The following is a 24,591-nucleotide window of genomic DNA, read 5'->3' on the forward strand; positions in this document are numbered from 1 at the left end:
CTCAGTTCTTTCATCAAGTAATAGACAGAAAATGTTCAAATTTGGTACAGAGGTTTAGCTAGGGTCTAAAACATTTGTGATGAGGTGAATTAAATATTTCATCAAATATACGCCCAAAATCAGTGTTTTTCTCAGCTTTTCTGCGTTTTCTCAGTACTTTGACTTTCTGATGGAATGAAGCATGCTCAAATGAAAAATGCAGGCGAGCGAAGCGAGCCCGCTGATCTCATTTTTGGACGATCCAATCGGGGGTCCAGGGGGCGGATCCCCCTGGCTAGACGGATATGGCGAGCGAAGCGAGCCTAACGGCTAGTAATATGATAAATAAACAAATACACTATTCAATTTTCCATTAATTTTTGTCTCCATTCTACACACCTGCATAGATCCAATTGAAATAGTGTGATGACCGAGCGGTTGGTTTCAGTGGCGGAGATCGTAGCGCAACTTGTTAATAAAAGGTTGTCAGTTCGAATATTTTTACTTTTTGAATCTATGTACTATTGAGTAGTTGATATACTATTTTTACCTGCTACTGTACCCTGATGCCTTTTAATGACATCCTTGACTTTGGTGGCTGTGGCTTTGTCGACGTCGGGCCGAATAAATACAGAAGGCATTGTCAGGCACTTATTCTGCACCAGTGCCTTCTCCACACTCATCAGCATTTCAACGTTGCGATCCATTCTAGAAGGGCTCTGAAATAAATTACAATAGAACATCCAATAAATACATAGTATTACCAGAAACGAGCAGCAAAAACACTCTTACATGCTAATCAACAAATTCAATGTAAAAATATTGTACCTAACTACTACTTATTGAAATTCATTTTGAAACATTCTCGAGAAATTGGTAGCCAATAAAAAAACTAGAAACTGCTTTCAAATTAAAATAAATTCAAAAAAATATATTACAGAATTGCAACTAGATTGAATAGATAATAATTATTGATAATAATAAATTGTCATTGGTGAAAAAAATATGTTAGTCACACTGGTTAACTGGCACAAAATCACTGATACATGCAAACAGGACAAACTACTCAGATGCATGTTTTCATTACATTCAACCATTTCTCACTTTCCTTTCAATGCCAGAAGTACAATTTAGAAGCAATAAGTTCACTGACTGTTGTAAGGCTGGTTGAGTATGACCTACAATATAATATTTTACCTATAGTATAATATTTGGACGATTTGAGACAAAATTATGAAATAGAAGAAGTTTTGGACAGCAGCCTGTTCATTCATTTCTGTCTATTGTATTATTTGCTCTATCAAATAAATAATGAGTGAAAAAATTACAGCAGTTGGTTGTATGGATAGTAAGGTACCGTAATGTAAGTTGGGGAAAATATATTCATAATTAAAAACTAGAATGTCCCTTTAATGTTTACTCAAGGTGGATAATATATGTTGATTTTGGACATCGGATCTACTTTAATCTTTACAAATGGCCGGAATATTTTTGCACATCAACTAAAAGTTCAATCTCAATTTATAAACATACTAATAATATTAAGTAAAGGCAGTAGATATAATAAAACACACGGTGAGTTTTTTTTATGAAAATGTATTGAGCTGATTCTCGTTACAAATTGTATTTTTACAAGTAAATAATTAGGATGAACTTTTTTTAAAGTCTTTTTCAATGGGATTTATCTCTATCTCATAAGTGAAAGAATGGACTTTGAGAATTTTAAAGTTGAATCTTTATAGCATAAAAATTTATGCCAAATTTCAGACTAATACAACATTTCGTTCTTGAGTTAAAAATTCCGAAGTGAAAAAACCGCTGAGTTTTGGACACTTCAAATAGTCTCCTATCATCCAGGAACAATACCCTAAAATGTTCGACACTACTTCTGAAACACCCTGTATAATGAGAATGATTTATAGTTGAGTAAATTTGTTGTATATTATCCAATAATCTTTGAAGGGGGATGGAGAAAAAGTAAACATGAAGAATTTAGGAGAGAATAGAATCAGTAAAACGAGGTGATGAATGCTTTGGAAAATGCAACATTGCTTTATACAAAGCAGACAAGATATCCCAAGCAACAATCAAGATAATTTAGGGTATACCATAATAATATTCAAATGAAAACTTGCATTATGAACATAATATAATAATTATATTATTCACCACTTATTGTTAATAAAACACGCTTTACTTCTATTGAAAAGGTTTTTAATGGTTAGGAGGCTCTATCAGAGTTTTTTGACCGGACCACGCTGTTTGAACCATGTTATGGTGATCCTACCTGAGAAGGTTGGTTTAGTTTCGAATAGATTGGGGAAAGCTCTATTCATGTAAGATTGATACTTTGAATGAAACAAGTTGAGACTTGGTGGAAATATATGTGGTGCGAAATTTCAATCTTGTATCTAGGGTTTCATAATTTTTTTTAAGAAGTATTAGCCAAGGATATGGACATCTCACGGTACAGTGTTTATGGAACACTAGGAGAGAAACTGTTTTTTCTTGCATGCCAAACCACCGGGTAGGTAATTCTAATATTCACACCAAGAATTAACAATAAAAATTTCTCAAGTCAATTAACTTTGTATATTTGGGTAGATAACTCCTAAACATCATTCAGCGTTAACGAAGGAGTAAAATGTAAAAAAATAATAATGCGAGGTGAACAAGACAATAGTGGAAATGTTGGGAGTTTTTGGCGAGATATTTTTCAATATTATATACTATTCCCAAGAGTTTGTTAGTTGTTTTTCAATTATTTCAAATATTATATTGACTTGAAAACTTAAAATTATACAGTTTAAATTATTTTTAATGTTTCATGTACATTTTTATGGAACTCTCATTTGGACATTTTATTATTTATATACAAAATTGTTGATAACCAATTTGTAAAGACAGTTTATTTATTCTTCATAACCCTAATTTGGACAGTTTATTTAGCCCAAAATTCAAGAGCAGAAGTTTTTGGCTAGGGCACGTTTATTGATTCCATTATTGTAATGCTTGGGATTCAATACATAAAGTTTAGCACATAATAGACAACACAATCTAGCGAAACACTGAGAGCAAGCCCTAGGCGAAAAAATGATAGCACTTGAAGCATACTAAACTCGGCGAAAAATGAAAATAACTATGATAAATGTTACCTGAAGCATACCATACTAGGCAGTGCGTAGGGTCGACTGAAGCACAGGTACACAGACACAGACATAAAGTTTCTAAGAACACAAAAATTCACAAACATAAAAAGTAACATATAAAGCTGTGCAACGTGCATAACAACTACGGTCGGATACCGAAAGAGGAGGCGTCGACAATTTCCAACTGAAATGTTATGGTGCTCTTTCGAAATCAAAAACGAAAGCTATTAAATCATGACTGACAGGAATTACGAAGGGATTGTTTACTGAAAAAACATATTTGTTAGATGTCTAGTAATTCAGATAAATGTCTTCATTTCTACCCTGAATGGATAAGTTTCGGGGGGAGGGAGGGCACAGATGAGGGGATAATAGCCACTTGACCCTTCAGATAGTATGGAGGTGGGGAGAAAAAAGTACAAGGTACTACTACTTTGAAAGGTACTAATGCTTTTTGAAATAAACGAAGACAAGGTTTAATTGAAAATTAATTATAATGGAGAAAGTCAACTTGTGGGTTTAAATAGATACCTAATAAAGGCGACAGTTTTTCAATTAATTAATGAATTGGTGCATCAATCGTGCATCAATTGTAGAATGTCTTAGAAAATGACATTACATAAGGACTGACCGACTTCGGAAACTTGACATTGTGAACCCAATCTTAAAACAGGAAAATAGCAAGGGAGGAAGGAAAACTTATCGATTCTGAAAGTAGCGACATGAAACATTGCAGTTGAAAGCAAGACGTCACCCGATTCGGATTGTCCGACCTCCATACGGATTATTGAACGAGAGTTAGTGTGTGGTGAGCTGCCCGCAAATCCATACCTTACTGACCTGGAAATCGAATCTTCTCCAGCCCTGTTCTATCTTGAACTTGTACATAGCAGCCAGAATATGGCACAGTGCGCCCCCTGGCTTGAAATCCAGGAAGCAACGCATCTAAAAAAATTACGTCACACATCCACATGTTAACACAGTTCAAAAATAGAGAATATAAAATTTGAAAACAAAATCATAAAAAATGAAATAGAATTAAAAATTAGCATAAATACAACTTTAAAAATTAATAAGTAGCCTAAATTATATATTATTGAAATTAAAAATCATCTTCCATTACACATTCCACATTATCATCATAGACCAAAATTTAATGATTATTGAAAATGGTCCTTTCTCACACAGGTTTCGTTAAATTTTTATCTTTGAAATTATCAATTTCCAGTATCTTCTTATCACTGATTACTGCAGTTTGTGTGGAACTTTCAAGTGGAGGGCACACCTCAAAATGACGATAGCAGCTAGGTTCGCATTGATGTTTATACCTAATCAAGTTTCAATTAGAACTGAAAAATTTAAATTTGCTATATTCTGTCTTTGAACAAAACTAAAATTGAATATAATCTTCTGATTTCAGAGTTGAACTACCAGCAATTTTTGTAGACGCTGCCACTGAGAAAACTAAACATTTAGCGATTTAGGAGAGACAACTACAACTCAATGATGTTTTTACAAACATGTCAATGTTCTAATATGACAATAAAAAGCTGAATTCGTCAATATCTGTGCAATTCAATTTAAAAACTGATAAATTAAAACTCTTTTTTGATACTTACAGAATATTCATTCAAAAACAAAATTCTATAAGACTAGTTACTTGAAAGAAATATAAAATGTTTTGAAAATGGTATGAGAGTATAGCAAAGGAAGCCAATCTTAAATCTGGTACTACTAATAAATAAAAATAAAATAAATTAATTAATACTATGAATAAAAGCTGAGATGCATGAAGTGGGAACATTTCAACTTTCAACAAGTTGAAAGTGGGAATTTCTTTTGAAAATATTTCAATTTAGATTAATTTCAATTTAAAATATGGGAAGCTCTATCGATAATTACTTCTAACCAATTAATCAATAACGCAGGTTTATATACAAAGACATAGAGAAAACCTTTCGTATGCATACACAACGTAAAAGACAAAGTAAAAATAGGCACATTAGTCATCAACTTTGAACACAGCGAATCAGAGGACACTTCACTCATTCATTACAAGATTCAAAAATACTTTAAAAAATCTAATATTTATACAAAAGAATTGTCATTTCATATATTATTACCTTGTTTACAAACCAACAAGACTAGTACATGAATATCAATTACTATCTTGCAATCTGCAAAGAACTAAGTTCTTCAGATTTCCAAGAGCTTCATTCACAATATAAAATATTAAAATTTGAAAATGTTCAAGTCAGGTCGATGCAATGTGTTGACAAGAAGATAGTTTGGATTAAAAAGCTTTCATATGACTGGATAATTTCCAAGAAAACGGTAGAATGATTATCACATTAAGACTCAACCATTGAAGACATTATGTTTGATAACAAATACTACTACTCACCGGAAGCCTAGTAAGCAGAGGTTTATTAACATTTTTACCAAAATTATCCTCCTGGAATTGGATTAGCTGCATCACAAGAGTTGCCAGACCCTTGCTGTTTGGTGGATCGGTTTGTACGTACTGTAACACAAACATTTCCTATGTTAGAAACATTTTTACAATAACCTGAACAAGAAAAGAAATATTAAAAGCACATTTTTTTCAATAAAAACCTGGACCCTGGAGTACATTTGTGTAGAATACACTGGATTGTCAAAATGATATTTTATAAAAGATTTTTTGAAGGTGAGAAGTTATGTTGATTCATAAAACTAATAATTGGATTGATGATTTTCAAAAGCGGGAGCTTTCTTTTCCAACCTGCTGCCAAATACCCTGAAGGCACTGGAGGACGACAGACCTGTCGGTCACACTGCACTGAAGCAGTTTCTGATGGCCCAATCATACTCCGCGCCCACAGAGTTTAACCAGGACCATAACTACCAGCACTTGACGGGACGACAAACTGTCGTAAACCCCCACTGGAGGAAGGAGATTTTGACGTATCCCCGGTCATCGAACTACGGCGAAGACGAATCAAGTAATTAATATGCTTGCGGAATTACTGTACTCCTAATCTAGCACATAAAACTTTATTCAATTATTATCTACCGTATATAATATCTAAATCCTCCTAGTTGAAATTTCTTTTAATTCAGTGAAGGACAAATTATTTTTATAATCTCTAATATAAACTTGGCCCTACAGGAAGCTTTGTGATGCTAATTCGAATTATAATTCTTGAGAAGAAAAATTAGCAACTATTGAAAAGTTAGTTCAATATTCTATTTTTTCTTTCCTATTAAGTGATTTATAATAAGCTTAACAGTAGTACTTATAATGTAATTGTATTTTTAAAATAACTAAATTAAACAAGCTAAATTAAACGTTTTGTTCATTTCATACATTTTTGGACTGGAAATTCAAGTGATAAAGTTGCAAGTTTTTATAACTTACTAAACTAATATTATTTCTAACTCAAAACCGTAATAAATTATTACGTAAGTAGACCTGTAGCCTAAATAATGAGGCAAGTTGCAAGTTTTTATAACTTACTAAACTTATATTATTTCTAACTCAAAACCGTAATAAATTATTACGTAGTCTAAGTAGACCTGTAGCCTAAATAATGAGAGATAAGTAAGTATGCAATAATGATTTTGTAATTCAGGTAGGAATTAGATTTAGACAAAATATGTTGTAGGTACTCTCCTGAACGCTGATCTTTTTAAAAATTGTACTTAAGAGTAGTAATAAGAATAGGTTTACTTATTTGTGCTAATAAATTTTCAACAATTCTAGAACTGATGAACGGCTAATTTTTGTTTGACTAAAACTAACTTTGGTATCTAACTTAGGCTACCTACCCAGTATTCAAAACTTCAAGCTTTGTAACTAATTACTAAGTTACTAATTGAAGAAATTATGTATTTAAAAAGTAATATTGATCAATATTATCTACCTTTTCATGTAAAACATAACCAAAAGTACAATTTTTTTGTAAAAGTTATAATTATATGATAATTTCCCAAGTAAGTTATCCCAGCAAATAAAGATCATCATTAATACAAAAAATATATTCTTAAAAGAATTAAAAGCTTTTGCTAATTCTAAGACTAAGTTTTAAAAGAACATGAATTATAGTAAACATCAAGTGAAAACTACATAGTTGGAGTTGGAGTATCTACTACCTAGCCAGTTTGTTTACAATGTAAAGAAGCCCAAGAATGTTACCTACTACAATTAACTTCTGAAATGTTTACAAAGATACTGTAAATTAATACTTACAAATCTCAATTATTTAGTATAGTAATTGGTAGATAAGATAAAAACTGTAAATTTCAAAAAGCTTCAAAAATAAAAACTATGGCTCCAACAACAAACCAAATTAGGTACAATAGAAAGAATCTATGTAGCCACTAACCTTTTTGCAATTCTTTTGCATCCATGCTTTAATTCCATCAAATTGTGATATTGTATCAGGAGCTTCAAAGAATTTTACGTTTGGTCCACCATCCTTTTTTGGCTCTAAGGCCAACATTTTGTGAAATTAACACGAAGACAACAGAAAGAAAGACGCCACAAACCAACACCAAACCTCACTTTCCTAAAAAATCAATATGGCGGAAACCGGCAAGAGAGAGAGCCGGCTGATTCACAGAGAGAGAGAGCGAATGACACACAAGATTGAAAGCGAACTCTAGTGTATAGATTTACAAGTAGACTCAAAAGCCGCAGTTTTTGAATTTAGTCTATTAGCATTCTGTGCTATTAGTGCTGCATAAAACTACTCAAAATGAACTGTTGGAGAAAATAGCCTAATAATTATTGCTAATGCAAGTAGTATTATCTAAGGCTGAAAATGAAAAGTAAATTTAAAGAAAGATGTGTATATTGAAAATAGTTGTCTTTGAAATCTCAATATTTTGTCTAACTATATGGAGGCTATATTAATTTATAAATAGTCCAGTCAATGGAGAAGGGTTATAGAGGGAAAAGTTTGGAAGACAATATTATTTTTAACTCCAGAGTCTATTTATTTTCATTTATTATTTTACAAAGGCGACTTTCTAGAAGTATTTTAAGCCTAGGTTATGATGATGGGATGAGTCTCCACCATTATACCACTTATCCACAGTGCTAAGGTGATGGGGTTGTTCAAAGGTAGGTACCATTGTTTTGTTTCTCGCATATCTAGACGCATAACGATGCGTCTTACAGACATGACTATACTAAACAAAAGTGAAACCAACATAATTTTCCGCAATATTCATCTGACAACTTTTTGTATGTCTTCTATAGTTTTCAAGATATCCGCTCTTTTGAAAAAAACACTTTTGCCTCCAATTATTTTTTGCTACTGTATTAGTAGAATCGCTAAGTTGACACTTGTTGCATACCGTAATTGAAAAAATCACCCCCACATTAAAGCTGCTAGCCTATAACAATGAAAGAAAAACATGGAATAGTGTAATAATACATCAAATTAAATAGAATTCAATGCTCTATAAATCTATCACGAGTATTCATTTTTACGATGCTTTGTTGAAGAGTTAAAAGCCCTGGAAGAACAAATAAAAAAATGGATGAGAAACTTGTATTTTAAATATTTTACGCTTTCAGGAGTTAATAAAGTTTGATCTCAAACTGTTGGAGTTATCAGAAACCTTTACCTACTATATAAAACTAGTAGGGAATTTATCTTGTATCTATTCAAGTTGATTTGTTGAGCATTTATCATGCTTATTTGTTGTGGTTACTGTAGTCAAGTCGGTTGAACGCATTATGTTTAATATTATAAGCAAAAAATTAAAAAAATGCTAATTTTGAACCCCCTCATCTCTTCAGCACAAGGCCTACTATAATAGAGAATTTCTGTCCAAACTAATTTTAACGAAGCTGCAAAATAAACATTTGGAACATTCCTTCTGATATCCTTTGTGAATTGGTCTACTGTTGCAAAACTGAAGATTTCACACTCAACAATCAAGCTGCTGCAACAGTCGTAGGGAAATGCATAGAATTGTGAAATTATACATTAAATTGAAGATAATTCAATGCTTTTATAAGCTCATAATTGGCATGGATATTCTCCATCAATTTTTAAGAAGTTGTTATAAGAGTAGAAATAGAAAAAAATAGAGGTAAACGTGTTGGCTGTGACGAAAACTACAGGATATTAGATAGAAAAATATGTGTAATAAATATAGTGGAAAATTGTCTTAGAGTCAAAATTGTATTCCAAACTTCCCTGATACAGTCACTATTGTAGAATGGTAAATTGCAAATCCTTTATAGATGATGCGATGTTCTTGATATTCATAAGAGCAGTTGCTAAAGTCCCTAATTTGCGAATAAATTCAAAAATAGTTAAGGCCGTCCGGCTCGCAAAATTGCTGGGTTCAAACCGCAGCTTTAGCTCAGTGGTAGATACATGAATTTTCCAAATATAATTAATCACCACAGGGTTCAATGACTGGTGATTAATAATTCTTACCGCTGCTTCTATGAAGTTCTTGAAGAATACCAATGAGAAAATCAAAAGAATAGTTGATGACTGATTATCAGTAACCATGTACACAATAGAGAATAATAAAGAGCAACTATGGTTTTTTTCTAGTTGATCCTTAAAACGCTTGCAATGAATACAGGTATTCACCAATTTATCCTTCTGAAATTCCTTAGAACTCACAACGCCAGTTCTTGAAGCTCTCTGGATCCTTATATGATATAACTGGAACCTTATTAATATAATTATCAATATATTTTTTTTGGCAGACCAATGTGACTATCATCAAAGGATGATAAGTACTGAATGCTCTTAACAAGATCAATATTGATTGATTCAATAATTTTATATGCTGCTGAATATTTTTTTTTCTTGGTACCAAGACAGCTCAAACTGTATATCACGAGATGAATTAGGATAAAATAAACTTCTATGATTTTGTATGCTGACATAAAACACAAAGTATATTCCCATAAAACAATATATATAAAATTTTCTCATATCTATAATTTACCTTAAATAAATTCTTTTCTAAAATCTGAATAATTATCACAAGGTTTACTAGCATTCACAATTATGAGCTTTAAAATTTATAAATATATTATACTTAATACTGATGCTTGGACTTCCAGTCAATTCAGAATTCTACAATTCAAAACCTGTTCGGTCTATAGATTTGATATGACATACTTTGATCAATTAGCAAAATAATAATTGTCAAATTAATATTCAAAATATAAGATCTCAGGGTTTTATAATGAGTCCGTGCCATGCATGGAAGTAAGCTTCCTACATATATCAAATAAATTTATAAAACGTTCTTATAAACTATGTGATAGCACTCAACACGTTGCGAATTTTCCTTGTCTTAAGTTAATTTATATATATTGCGCTTTGATTTATTCCCCAACTATGAACAGAAAGGCCTTATAACGAGCTCGTTTGATCTACCACTCACATTAATGATGTTCTTGACGGTCTCGTAGAATGAATTAATTATTTCCAATAATTAATTATGCAGGTCCCTTTCGTCTCCGCTGAGCCCGCGCGTGGTCCAGGTTTCTTATAGCTTTCTTTCCGAATTAAAGATATATTTATGGGAATTGATTACAATTACGAACTCTTCAACAACACTGAGTTCACAGATAAATTAACATTAATCACAAATAGTTTACATTTAAAAAAGGATTGACTTGATAATTTTAAAATTTAAAGGAAGAAAGAACCCTAAACTCCATGTGCATCCTCTCAGAACAAGATCACAAGCCAGAAGAAAGTGGTTTTCAGAAAAATTTTATCTCTTCCTTGAACAATTTGTAAGCTTCTTTTTGATTGGCTTTTGATTTAGTAAACTCAATAACAATTGGTTGCTTCAGAATCAGGGCTTCTTCAACTTTATAATAGAGAAAAAATAAAAGTTCTCATATAAATATATGGAGTGATTGTCTTAAACTATTTTGATAAATAAATCACGATATACGATGTTAACATATAATATACATTTAGTTTTTTATATGAGTTTTGTATACTCTTGATTTTCGTGCTTTTTAGATTGTAATAAATATTTATACAGCAATAATAATTGTCCATATTTCTATACATAAACCTTCCTTAATATATATAATACATCTTTTGTGAGTAAACTTTATAATTCAACCTATACTGGTTGATCGAACAATCAGCTGATTCGCTAGGTATTGATTCAAATAACTATCCATTTATTCTAGATTGATTGATTCATTTAAAAGTGTAAACAAATAATTCTCACCTCAATGTACATGCAAACTGTTATTTTTTTATGATCTGCCAATAATAAATGAGCCGCTTTATAATTTTTAAATCTGCCAATGGATCCTCATTAGTTGTTGAATCACAGTTATACTTGTTTTTCCTTATCATTTTAGATAATACGATTATTCTTTATCACTAACAATATTCGATTTTATTTGAGTGGTTCTTTGACTAGGTTATCTTTCTTTTCCATTTTATAATTCTACTAGCTGTACCCTGCCACGCTTCGCAGTGGCACATTGTGATTGAATGTTTATTTTTTTTTTCTGTGGCCCCCACTATATATAAAATATGTGTTGGGAAACCACAAATATTATGCTTGTTAAATAAATTATGAACATCTGTGTTATGTGAGCTGTTAAATCTGGTTTATTGTGCAATTACAAAACTAAAAGGAAAAATAATGTTTATGTGAGAAATAAAATGAAAAAAAGCAAAATTTTTAGAAAAAAGAAATTAAAATGAGTAAATGAATACCTATATATAAAATAGAAAATTATTGATGGAAAATAATTAGATTCTAAAAGAAAAAAATATTTGAGAATAGTCTCTTAAAAAGGATTGATAAAAAAATGAATTAATAATATTCATAATATCTAGTTTGTAATAAGGTCTTCACTATAATTTATTCTATTTTCAATTATCCAAGTTTTTGTTTTTGCTTTAAATATATTAACCAGTACCATTCCTTGATGTCCATTGGCAGCCTGTTGTAAATCTTCGGTCCTAAGTATGTGACTGTTCTCTGGGCGGCAGTTGTTGTCATCCTGGGGACTGCTAGATCAATATTCCTTCTTCGCGTGCTGTGGGTGTGGTCCATGTTGAGAAAGAACTGCGGGTTTTTCCTGATGAATGTGAGTAATTTGTGAATGTAAATTTGTCGGATGCTCAGTAGTTGGAGCTCTTCATATAGAGAATCTGAAGGGTAGAGTGGATGTTTCTGTCCCATTATTCTGAGGATGAGTTTCTGGACTTTAAAAACAGGATTGATATGGCAGAAATACGTAGCTCCCCATGCCAGGATTCCATATCTTGCTATTGACTCTACCAATGCGTGATATACAATTTTTAACGTATCCAGTGTGAGTATCTGTCGGAGTTGAATGAAACTGTAAACCAGTTTCCTGAGTTTTGTTGTTTGCTGTATGATGTGTTTGTCCCACCAAAGTAAGTCGTCTATTATAACTCCTAAATATTTTATATTATCTGTTCGTTCTACTGATGGACAATTGCAGTCTATGCGATTTATTTTGCAGTGATGTAACTTGATTGTATTTCGTACAGGTTTTTTGGAGTCCGTCAGTGAAAATGCTAGAAATTTAGTTTTTGATGAATTGAGAGTCAGGATATTACTGTGGAGCCAAAGTGTAATTTTTTCCATGCCTAATTCAGCGGTTATGAAAGTCTCGTTCCAGTTGTTGCCTTGAAATATCACAGCTGTGTCGTCGGCAAAGACAATAATCTTGCCACCAATGTCGAGTGAGCACAACTCATTGGCAAAGATGAGGTACAGTATCGGACCAAGAACTGTTCCTTGTGGCACGCCGAATTTTACAGGAAGGCCTTCTTCTGCACTCAGATTTTTCCCTATTCTCACTCTCTGTTTGCGAATGGTTGAGAAATGAGAAAAAACAAAGAATACATTTCATATAAGTTTAATTTTGCAATACTTGTTTATATACAATATTTTTTGTTTTTCCACTGTCTGCGTAAATATAAAGACTATCTGGTTTGCCGACTCGGGAACACGCAACATACAGTTGTCCATGTGAAAAGCAATCCACATCTAAATCTAGACCACACAATTCTAAAGATTGACCTTGAGCTTTGTTGATTGTGATTGCAAATGCCAATCGAATTGGGAATTGCAATCTTTTAAATTGAAATGGTGTATCGGTCGGGATCGTGGGTATTCGAGGAATGAGGACATCTTCACCTTTGAAAGGCCCTGTTAAAATCGTTGCTTCCACTACATTATTCATTAATCTCTTAACTGCAAGTCGCGTGCCGTTGCAGAGTTTTGGCTGATTAATATTCCGCAAGAGGATAATTGGCACACCTACTTTCAATTTCAATATGTGTGGTGGTATCCCTGGCAGATCAAGTGAGTTTAGAAATTCTGTTGGATAATTAACTACTTCATCAGCTTCCACAACAGTGTCTATCGACTTATATGTAGTTTCATCACTTTGAATACTGGATTGTATAACATTATTAAGTTGATAGACATCTTTATTCTTTGCGGCAAGGATAGCTCGTTCACTGAGCCAATCATGATTTCTATGATTTATCTGAATGTCAGGAAATACTTTTTCGATCAGTTCTTCTTTTGATGTAACTAAATTACAAAAATTATCGGGAAGTGATATTTGTCTAGACGTCTCATCGACTGGCAGCTGACCGTTTCCAATTTCCAGTAACTGTCGTGAGAATACCTCAGCTGATGGATCATTCTGCAACTGGACACGCATATTCGTAGTCAACTCCAATGTATGTACGTGCCGCCATAGTGTTGAATATTTCAGGCAAGCATTAATTTCGTCTGCTGGTGTCGATCGAGAAATTACAGGCAATGTTTGCCTAAAATCTCCTGCGAGCAATATCAATGCATTCCCGAATGGTTGAACGTTTCCACGCAAGTCTCGTAATGATCGATCAAGAGCTTCGAGCGATTTTTTATGTGCCATTGTGCATTCATCCCAAACAATTAGTTTACATTTTTGTAATACTTTTCCCATACCGGATGCTTTAGAAATATTGCACGTAGGAGTCTCAATGATTAGCATGTTTAATGGCAACTTTAGAGCTGAATGCGCAGTTCTTCCACCTGGTAACAATGTTGCAGCTATTCCAGACAAAGCAAGAGCTAAGGCTATATCACTTTTTGATCGAACCGTTGCTAGAATCAATCTAATGAGGAATGTTTCCCAGTTCCTCCTGGCGCATCCAAGAAGAAGGTCCCCCCAACTCCGTCATTTATCATTTGCATTATGCGATCATAAATGCCTTTCTGTTCCCACGTTAATTTGGGAATGTTCGATTGGACATATGCCTGAAGATCATTAATGTTGTAACTCTGTTCACGGCGTAAATCTACATCAAATGCAGCAGTCGCAGTTCGGGTTGGTGCTGGCATTCCTAATTGACTAAGAACTTTATTTGCAATAGCTAAGCACTTGTCCTCAATATTATCAATGCTTCGTTGTAAATGGCTTCTGTAAATTCTAAGGTCATATTGGCATTTTCAAGGCGTACTCTATGCAAAATATCTTCAGCCATATGCGAACGATATCTTTCCCATAACTCTGTGGGAGATGAAGGAAAGCAAGCGGTCAATATAATCGCAAATAATGCGCGAATTTGGTTTGGATGTGCAGTGTTGCACGCGTCATTGATGCATATGTTCCACTGTTGGTCATTTTCTAATAAATTCAGAGCTTGACACGTAGCGCGAAAAGTGGCATGTGTGACGCCGTCAACTATTTTTAATTGCTGGAAAGATGTAGGACCAGGCACATTTACCAATAGCATGCGAAGGTAAAAACATTCATCTTGATTGGGATGCACTGTATAAAGTCTACCAATTGTATTTTCTTTGAAAATGCCAGGGTGACCGTTGACTGGCTCCCCTCGTTTGCGCCGTACAAATACTTTTCTAGTTACATTCCACGTGTAGTAAGAGGGAACTTCTGAATACATTAGTGTTCTGGCAAAAGCGTCTTCCTGGCATAAGGTGAAAAAAGCAGTCAGAGTTGTACCAGGTGGATTAAGGGCTCTTTCTTGCACATTTGCATCTGTGAAATAAACACGCTGTCCATTTTCTAAATGTACTGCCAAGTGAACCACAGCTGGATTGCGTTCATGCATGGGAAATGAAAAAATTCGCCATGCAGCCTCATTGCTGCTTATGTATCTTCCAGCCTGGTATTGAGCAATTTCATCAATATCTCGTACTGCATTATTGTCACAATTATCAGATTGCACACTAAAAACTGCCATATCGCTGCCTTTATTTACATATTTACAGATATATTTAATCGATTTCACAGAATTGCAATATTCTACGTTTATGTGGGCTTGGTATGTTTTTGACAGTAAAGGAGAATATGGAACCACCCAACGGTTGTCTACATCAATATCACCATTTCGCATGTGTATAGTTGCCGAATTTCCACCATCTTCAGTTGATCGTCTTCTATACCGAGGATATCCATCGTCGCCTGTTACTGTGTTTGCTGTAAATGCTCGAGGATATTGCTTAGAGCATTTCCCATCTACCATGCATGGTGAATTTGGATTTAGTGTACCACATGGTCCATGTATCATGTTTTTGATGATCACTGCATGCAAATCCTTATCGCTGTCAGCCCGTGGAATCTCAGCGCATATCACGTCATCAATTTCGTCTGAAGTTATTTTATTGTAGAGCCAGATTAGTATATGCGCATGTGGTAATCCTCTCTTCTGCCATTCCACTGAATACATCCAGCAGCGCACAGATCCAAATACTTCAAGTTTCACAATGAAATCCATCAGCGATTTAAGCTTTTGCCGGAAAACACGTGCTATAATGTCATGCCTATCCACGTGTGATTGCCCAGGAAATAACAGCTGCTGTATCTCGTCCCAAACTGGATTGCAAGTGAAAGTGATAAATAAATCTGGACGCCCATAATGACGAACATATGACATTGCATCTTGAGCATATTCTTGCATGTGACGTGGACTGCCAATGAATGAAGATGGCAAAATAGTTAGCTTTCCAACGTTGGTTGTATTACCATCATTCACAACTGCATCTCGCAAATGAATATATTCTTCAGAGCGTAGTTTAGTCTGATTCAAACGAAGAAATAGCAAACGTTCCGTTTCAATTTTTGCATACATATCCACAAGGTACTGGTGAAATAACTGACGGAATTTTAGAATATGATTGTCCTCGTTCATCCGAATCATTAAGCGGTATGCGTAAAAGTTCATTGAGCTGCACTTTTTATTGATTTCTGCACCATTTACTGGATTTATCATTTTCACATTGAAATGATATCCATCAGCACCATCCCAAAAGATCAATGGATATTGTAAAGCATCGTAACAACGGTGAGTTTCTGCTACATTTATTAATTGATTATTTCTTCGATGGAGAACAATATCTCTAGGTTGGAACTGATCACCAACTATGACAATTGCTACTTCGTCTATAGTTGGAGCATTATATCTCCGGACATGTTCTCCAGCAGGAGTTTTGTCTGCGTGAATAACAATTTTGTGGGTATCTGATGGCATCATATCAATTGCTGTTTTGAACAAACGCACCAAACTGTTCCTTTCGTGAAGAAGCTCCTGCAGCTGCAAAATAATGGATCTTCTTAGCGAGTTATGTATTCCACAACGTGCATCTACTTCATGTCTATCATCACCAATGAAGTACATTTGTAGAAATTTATGGTCACTATCTGAGAATGGGAGCAGGGAGCCAGCTTTGTGATATATTTGCCCTTTGATTTTAAAAGTTGGCATGAATTGAGCAGTCACGATTTCCGCACCAAATGATGTCATTTGGAAGCAAGAGTTATATTTCCTGATGTTCGATAAGAAATGCTTTGATTCAGCGGTAGATCCAGTAAGTAAAGTTTTCAATGGCTCTGGTGGTGCATCAAGTTGAGGCAATTTGATTTTTCCGCCAGCACAACACATCCCTTTCGTTTCATTATTAAACTTTAGAGCCTGGCAGTAGCTACATACATGACTCATCTGACCAATGACAACATGCTGACTTGAACTATAATCAATAGCTGGATTGTACCGGAACGCAAGACGATTGTATTCCAGATGCAGATCAGCTGTTCTTTCTGTTCGTGTTTCAGCTATCCTCACCCTTTCGCGTTCATTGCGTTCAAAACGAACCAAATCTGTTGCTGCAGAACGCGACTGACGTGCTCGCAATCGTGCATCCTCAAGCCTGGCTGCTCGTCTTTCTGCTGGGTCCACGTTACGTGTCTGGATGGTGTTTAGCCTGTTCCTCTCTCGTAAAGATGTTTGCTCTTCCTCAGTGATATTCGAACGCCATCTCCTTAATCCTTCTGCATTGTGAGTGCGACGGCCCAAATTTGACTTTCTGCGAGGCATTATTTTGGTTTTTACTGAAAGAGAAGAAAGGAAAATATGTGTGTGTATTACTTTACACACGTAAGAAGTTTTGTTATTGTTTAATTAGTAAACTAATATTTCACGTATTTATTTCGTATATATATTACGTATTTAATATTAAATAAATAATAATTACAAAAAAATAAATCGCGGTTGTCAGCGATTCAGTTATTCAAATATAACTTATAATAGATATTTAGAAATAATTGCATAGTTATGAGGGAAACAATCGATATATTCTCAATATTGAATAACCTTTTTGAGATTTATAGGCCTACCAAAAAATTAATACCACCAAAAAATATATTATATTTTTTATCGAATAAAATAAATTTTATATATTTATACTCAATTTAATGAAAAATCTCACTATATCAGAAATAAAGACAATTAAATTCCCTACAAAACGGGTGGTCAACGAAAATTTTCCGACCAGTGGTTCCGGAGATAGAGCGTTTTAAAGACAAAAACAGTTTTTGATAAGCGCTCTCACTCGGTAACTTTCCAAGTGGTACCGACGCGAGGATCTTTGATGCTGAGCCTCTGATGCAACGGGAATGAAACTGACCGGCTGAGCATTAAACGCTGGTCACGTTGAGTGATCATCTCGCATTGCGTATTGAAACTACTGTACATAAATCCTTTCCAACAATCAACTTATATCAATTATTTAATAGACTAATATATTATTATAATCTATCCCTTCATTTTGTTTATATGATCAAATAACCAGCTGACTACTAAAATATTAGCCTACTTTGTATTTTAGCATGCAACACAGCCCAGATCGTATTATCAACAACACCGTTGTCAAATGCCGGTATGTTAGTAGAAAAGAGATAAGAATTTTTTTTATTTCTCGTTGTTTTATGATAGAAGGAAACATAGCATGAATATGAAATAGAAATAAGATATTGAAACTATAAGATAAGCCGATCAGCTTATGAACTAAGGTTTGGAGGATTATGAAACATTGACAATTGAGAAATTATGAATACACAAATGCAAGAATAAAAGCCTCAATAATTATTATTCATTACAAGATTGATTTACATCGATAAGATTATACTCACACTATCGACTGAATCGCCAATTGATTGTAGCACGGTACCGGTATCGATCCATTCACTGATTGAAATTACTACAATATTAACACAAGTAACACGATTATTTGCACTGAAACACGAATTTATTATCGAAAAAAAAGCATCGGTATGCTTTCTTTGTTCTGAATTGCGAAAGTAATTGAAATCCAATAATTGTACCGGAAAACATACGGTAATCAAGAGTGTAGTTTACCGGTACTCTATATCTCACGAACCTGTTGAAGCTGCGTTTTGAAACATGCGCGCTATCTAGCGGTCAGATTTTGCACTTTGATTGCAGCAGCGCTCAGCTCAAATCTGGCCAAAAATGGCCAAAGTTTCACCCCCTCCCCCCGGGCCACCCTGCGAGCCCGGTCAATTTTTTTTTTTTTAATCGACTTATTTTCGCGAGCTGACCCCGAATGTGAAGTCAAAAATCGGAAAAATCCATAAACAAAAAAGTTAAAAATTTCGGGCGAGCGTAGCGCCCCTGAAAATTGTAAAAAGTAGATAAAAACCATCCTTGATGCGGATTTTATATCATGTTAAAATTTCAACTCAATCGGTCCAGTACTTTTGGAGTTTTTGCATTACACACAAACCAACATAACATTTTTATATATATAATTATATTTATATATATATTTTTAATTATAAAATGGAAAAGAAAGATAACCTAGTCAAAGAACCACTCAAATAAAATCGAATATTGTTAGTGATAAAGAATAATCGTATTATCTAAAATGATAAGGAAAAACAAGTATAACTGTGATTCAACAACTAATGAGGATCCATTGGCAGATTTAAAAATTATAAAGCGGCTCATTATTATTGGCAGATCATAAAAAAATAACAGTTTGCATGTACATTGAGGTGAGAATTATTTGTTTACACTTTTAAATGAATCAATCAATCTAGAATAAATGGATAGTTATTTGAATCAATACCTAGCGAATCAGCTGATTGTTCGATCAACCAGTATAGGTTGAATTATAAAGTTTACTCACAAAAGATGTATTATATATATTAAGGAAGGTTTATGTATAGAAATATGGACAATTATTATTGCTGTATAAATATTTATTACAATCTAAAAAGCACGAAAATCAAGAGTATACAAAACTCATATAAAAAACTAAATGTATATTATATGTTAACATCGTATATCGTGATTTATTTATCAAAATAGTTTAAGGCAATCACTCCATATATTTATATGAGAACTTTTATTTTTTCTCTATTATAAAGTTGAAGAAGCCCTGATTCTGAAGCAACCAATTGTTATTGAGTTTACTAAATCAAAAGCCAATCAAAAAGAAGCTTACAAATTGTTCAAGGAAGAGATAAAATTTTTCTGAAAACCACTTTCTTCTGGCTTGTGATCTTGTTCTGAGAGGATGCACATGGAGTTTAGGGTTCTTTCTTCCTTTAAATTTTAAAATTATCAAGTCAATCCCTTTTTTAAATGTAAACTATTTGTGATTAATGTTAATTTATCTGTGAACTCAGTGTTGTTGAAGAGTTCGTAATTGTAATCAATTCCCATAAATATATCTTTAATTCGGAAAGAAAGCTATAAGAAACCTGGACCACGCGCGGGCTCAGCGGAGACGAAAGGGACCTGCATAATTAATTATTGGAAATAATTAATTCATTCTACGAGACCGTCAAGAACATCATTAATGTGAGTGGTAGATCAAACGAGCTCGTTATAAGGCCTTTCTGTTCATAGTTGGGGAATAAATCAAAGCGCAATATATATAAATTAACTTAAGACAAGGAAAATTCGCAATGTGTTGAGTGCTATCACATAGTTTATAAGAACGTTTTATAAATTTATTTGATATATGTAGGAAGCTTACTTCCATGCATGGCATGGACTCATTATAAAACCCTGAGATCTTATATTTTGAATATTAATTTGACAATTATTATTTTGCTAATTGATCAAAGTATGTCATATCAAATCTATAGACCGAACAGGTTTTGAATTGTAGAATTCTGAATTGACTGGAAGTCCAAGCATCAGTATTAAGTATAATATATTTATAAATTTTGAAGCTCATAATTGTGAATGCTAGTAAACCTTGTGATAATTATTCAGATTTTAGAAAAGAATTTATTTAAGGTAAATTATAGATATAAGAAAATTTTATATATATTGTTTTATGGGAATATACTTTGTGTTTTATGTCAGCATACAAAAATCATAGAAGTTTATTTTATCCTAATTCATCTCGTGATATACAGTTTGAGCTGTCTTGGTACCAAGAAAAAAAATATTCAGCAGCATATAAAATTATTGAATCAATCAATATTGATCTTGTTAAGAGCATTCAGTACTTATCATCCTTTGATGATAGTCACATTGGTCTACCAAAAAAAATATATTGATAATTATATTAATAAGGTTCCAGTTATATCATATAAGGATCCAGAGAGCTTCAAGAACTGGCGTTGTGAGTTCTAAGGAATTTCAGAAGGATAAATTGGTGAATACCTGTATTCATTGCAAGCGTTTTAAGGATCAACTAGAAAAAAACCATAGTTGCTCTTTATTATTCTCTATTGTGTACATGGTTACTGATAATCAGTCATCAAGACGCTATGACTGAACTGGTTAGAATAGTGACCGATAATTTCCAGAATAATAAAAAAACATTGTCAGTGTATCTGGACTTGGCTAAGGCCTATGATACCATTCCACACAATACCCTTCTGAACAAATTAGAGAGAATAGGTTTCCGTGGACCAGTGTTGAAGCTATTTAAAAGCTATTTGAGTAAAAGAATCCAGACTCTTGGTTCTAGTAAAGTTACACTGTCAGAATATGGCCTTCCACAGGGGACAGTAATCTCGCCGATTTTATTTTTGATCTATATTAATGACCTTTTGAGGATCCAAATGAATGGTTGTCATGCAATATCCTTTGCTGATGATACAGCCCTAATATTTACAGCATCTAACTGGCGAGAGGTCAGGAGTTTGGCAGAGTCTGGTCTGGCCCAAGTTAAGATGTGGCTAGATCACCACACTCTAACTTTAAATATAAGAAAAAGTGTTTTCATGATTTTCTCACCATCTGAAAGGTCCATACCTGCAGACATATTTCGTAACGGAATAAAAATTCACTCAGACTGCTGCGCCTATCATTATAACCATAGTGAAGGCTTACAGGAGGGAGGTGGAGACTGTGCATGTCAATCATTAGAGAGAGTGAGAGAGACCAAGTACTTGGGTGTGATATTAGATTCTCAACTAAAATGGAATACGCACATAAATAAGACTTGTCAAAAATTGAAACATATTATCCACAAGTGTTACAGATTGAGCAGTCTGGGAGACTTATCTATTTTGAGATTAATATATTTCGCTTATGCTCAGTCTGTATTTCAGTATGGGATTAGGGTTTGGGGTGGAGCATTGGACACACATTTCAACAAAATTTCCTTGATTCAGAGACATATAATAAAAGCTGCCCTTGGTCGACCCAGACGATACCCCACACATCTTATTTTTACAGAATTCCCAGTCTTAACAGTTAAACAACTTTATGTGAAAAATATTATACTTTATATAATTAAAAACAGAAACCTATTCACACCACAAATCAGAACTTATAATTTTCGAATGCAATCCAATTTCCAAATTAACAGAACCGACCTTACTGTATGCCGGAGACAATTCACATATATAAGCAATAGGTTGATCAATTTAATACCATCGAACCTAATTACAGGTAAGACAACAAAAACTAATATAAAAAAATAGCAGACTGGATCAAATCAATAAACATAGCTCATTTTATACACATATGAAGTACTTTTAACAACTTTTTTTAAATAATTAGGTCCAAGTTCATTTCTTTTTTCTTTTTCACTTCAATAAATTTGTTAGTGTTGTATTTTGTTATTGATACTCGCTGCCAGCACACAAACCTTAGAGGTTTTGCAGGCAGCGCCTATATAATAAGTTTTATTATCAAAGTTTATTTTTATGTACTTATAGAAATTGTTTATATTAATGTGTAAAACTTTGTATTGTCTATTTTGATTTGTATTTTCGATATTATGGCAAATAAATTTGATTTGATTTGATTTGATCAACTATTCTTTTGATTTCCTCATTGGTATTCTTCAAGAACTTCATAGAAGCAGCGGTAAGAATTATTAATCACCAGTCATTGAACCCTGTGGTTACCTAAGGTAAGAATTATTAATCACCAGTCATTGAACCCTGTGGTAACCTAAGGATAGTTTTCGGCTCCAACGTAATAGATTCTTGGTAAACTATGAATGGATCTATCGCCTATGAATGAGAAATCCAGTTTTCAGAGCAAATGAACTTATAATCTTCAGAAGAATTTTGGCAATATACTACACAAATACACAAAGAACAATATCTTACAAGCCTAAGCATCTAAAGTCACTACGAGCTAAATACTTATCCAGTTTATATAGTTGAAAAACAGTGGCTATTGGCTTGTATACACAATAAACAATATATAGACAAAATAGAACACTATAAACTGTTCAAAACTCAATTTAAAACATTAATAAATTCACTTAAACAGAAAAATATTCAGAGAGTACTAATTACAACACACATAGCCAGCCATAAGTTTCAGAGAGAGGGCACAGGAAAAGCCTAGCTACCAGGAACAGAGCAAAGCTTCTTCAGTGTTGATGTTACGGACACGTCACCAAAAAAAATTATAAATTACATGTTTAGAATTCACATTTTATATTTGTTCTCAATAAAACTTTATTTTGAAACTGTTATTTTAAATTTTTATATATCATCTCTATTTAAATGAACCATTTATCTTTTTAATTCTGTCAACCCAGCCTCGGTGACACCATGGAATATGCAACACAATCATTTACAATAAATTCTCAGTCAAAAAGTTGTCCGTAATCGATGACTCTGATATTTACTATAAAGTTTTATAGATCTTGAATTTAAGATTCGATTCCAATTGAGAAAAAATGTAATATTACAAATACCCCCCTCTTGACATAAAAAATTTCACTGTTTGAAAATTGTTGAAATTAAATTTGAGAACAGTAACAATTTTTTCTATAAAAACATTACATGTCAACTATAATTGAAAATTATTATAAAAATTCATCAATAGCATTTGTTATATGTTTCCAAACAATATTTCAAAGTATCAGAATTACTTTTGATTTAGCTTTATAATTTAAAGGAAAATATCTCAACAGAAAGTTTAATATGTAAAGAATAGTTTTTTTTGAAATTGCACATAAATTTAATAGATAGAAAATCTAATTTTTTATTGCATAAAAAAAATTTAGTATGTTGAATAAAAAAAATTATTATTATTATTTATTTTTTTTAAATGAATTGATGAATTGTTACATTTAATTTTCACATAAAATTTCAATAAATCAAAAAATGTTCATTTCTTTCACTATTGACATGGTTGATTTTATCGATGCACATTTTGGAAAACAGTCCATTAAGGCACTCAGTATGATTTTCAGTTAAGTGTGACTCCAGTGTGATGACGTTAGTGTTGGGCTGATCCGAATACTCGTAGTGTTGAGCTGATACTTGTAGTCGACTGATGCATATCAAACTCCATACAGGTGACATCTCAGTTAGCATTGCCTCATGCTTGTAGTAGACGGCTGCATACCAAACTCGATACAGAGTCACGTAAATTTTGTATCATATTTGTAATTATACAATGCACATTTCAGGCTTGAAATGACAATGTAATTCGTTTTTTGGAAAAAAGATAGACGCTGCATACAGGATTAATTTAGGTGAGGATTAATTTAGGTAAGGTTTGGTTTTTTGATATTTTCAGCTTTCAAGGTTTAGAGTTCTGAATACAGGAATAATTTAGGAGAGGATTTTTGAATCAATTCTTTCATGATACTGTGACTGTTATTCTGAATTCGAAGTTGCGAACGTGAACATGGATGGCAATTACCTCCAGGTAATGTAGTAGTGTTG

The 24,591-nt window shown here is 33.2% G+C and overlaps 2 protein-coding genes across 3 annotated transcripts in view; both read right to left on the reverse strand.

Moving 5' to 3' along the window:
* Nucleotides 1-7,701, reverse strand: part of LOC111045760 (SWI/SNF complex subunit SMARCC2) — a 46,936-nt gene extending 39,235 nt beyond the window's left edge. The window contains exons 1-4 of one of the 2 annotated variants that reach the window (XM_039425750.1): nt 7,496-7,698; nt 5,533-5,652; nt 3,969-4,073; nt 530-698 (exon numbers count right to left, since the gene is read on the reverse strand). In XM_039425750.1, the coding sequence (XP_039281684.1) occupies nt 530-698; nt 3,969-4,073; nt 5,533-5,652; nt 7,496-7,612 (511 nt within the window). In that variant the 5' untranslated portion in view covers nt 7,613-7,698. Of the gene's footprint in view, nt 1-529; nt 699-3,959; nt 4,074-5,532; nt 5,653-7,495 lie in introns of both variants that reach the window. The other variant, XM_039425749.1, reaches the window with a different exon arrangement.
* A 5,309-nt stretch (nt 7,702-13,010) lies between these two features.
* LOC120350839 (ATP-dependent DNA helicase PIF1-like) lies at nt 13,011-14,146 on the reverse strand. The gene has a single exon (XM_039425751.1). The coding sequence runs from the start codon at nt 14,107-14,109 to the stop codon at nt 13,027-13,029; it is 1,083 nt and encodes a 360-aa protein (XP_039281685.1). The 5' UTR covers nt 14,110-14,146; the 3' UTR covers nt 13,011-13,026.
* Between the last annotated feature and the right edge of the window lie 10,445 nt (nt 14,147-24,591).

Source organism: Nilaparvata lugens, chromosome 4 (assembly GCF_014356525.2).
Source record: "Nilaparvata lugens isolate BPH chromosome 4, ASM1435652v1, whole genome shotgun sequence".
Lineage (NCBI taxonomy): Eukaryota > Metazoa > Arthropoda > Insecta > Hemiptera > Delphacidae > Nilaparvata > Nilaparvata lugens.

Bases quoted from the DNA above. Each gene is read 5' to 3' on its own strand.
- LOC120350839 (XM_039425751.1), bottom strand. From the start codon at position 14,109: ATGGGAAAAGTATTACAAAAATGTAAACTAATTGTTTGGGATGAATGC.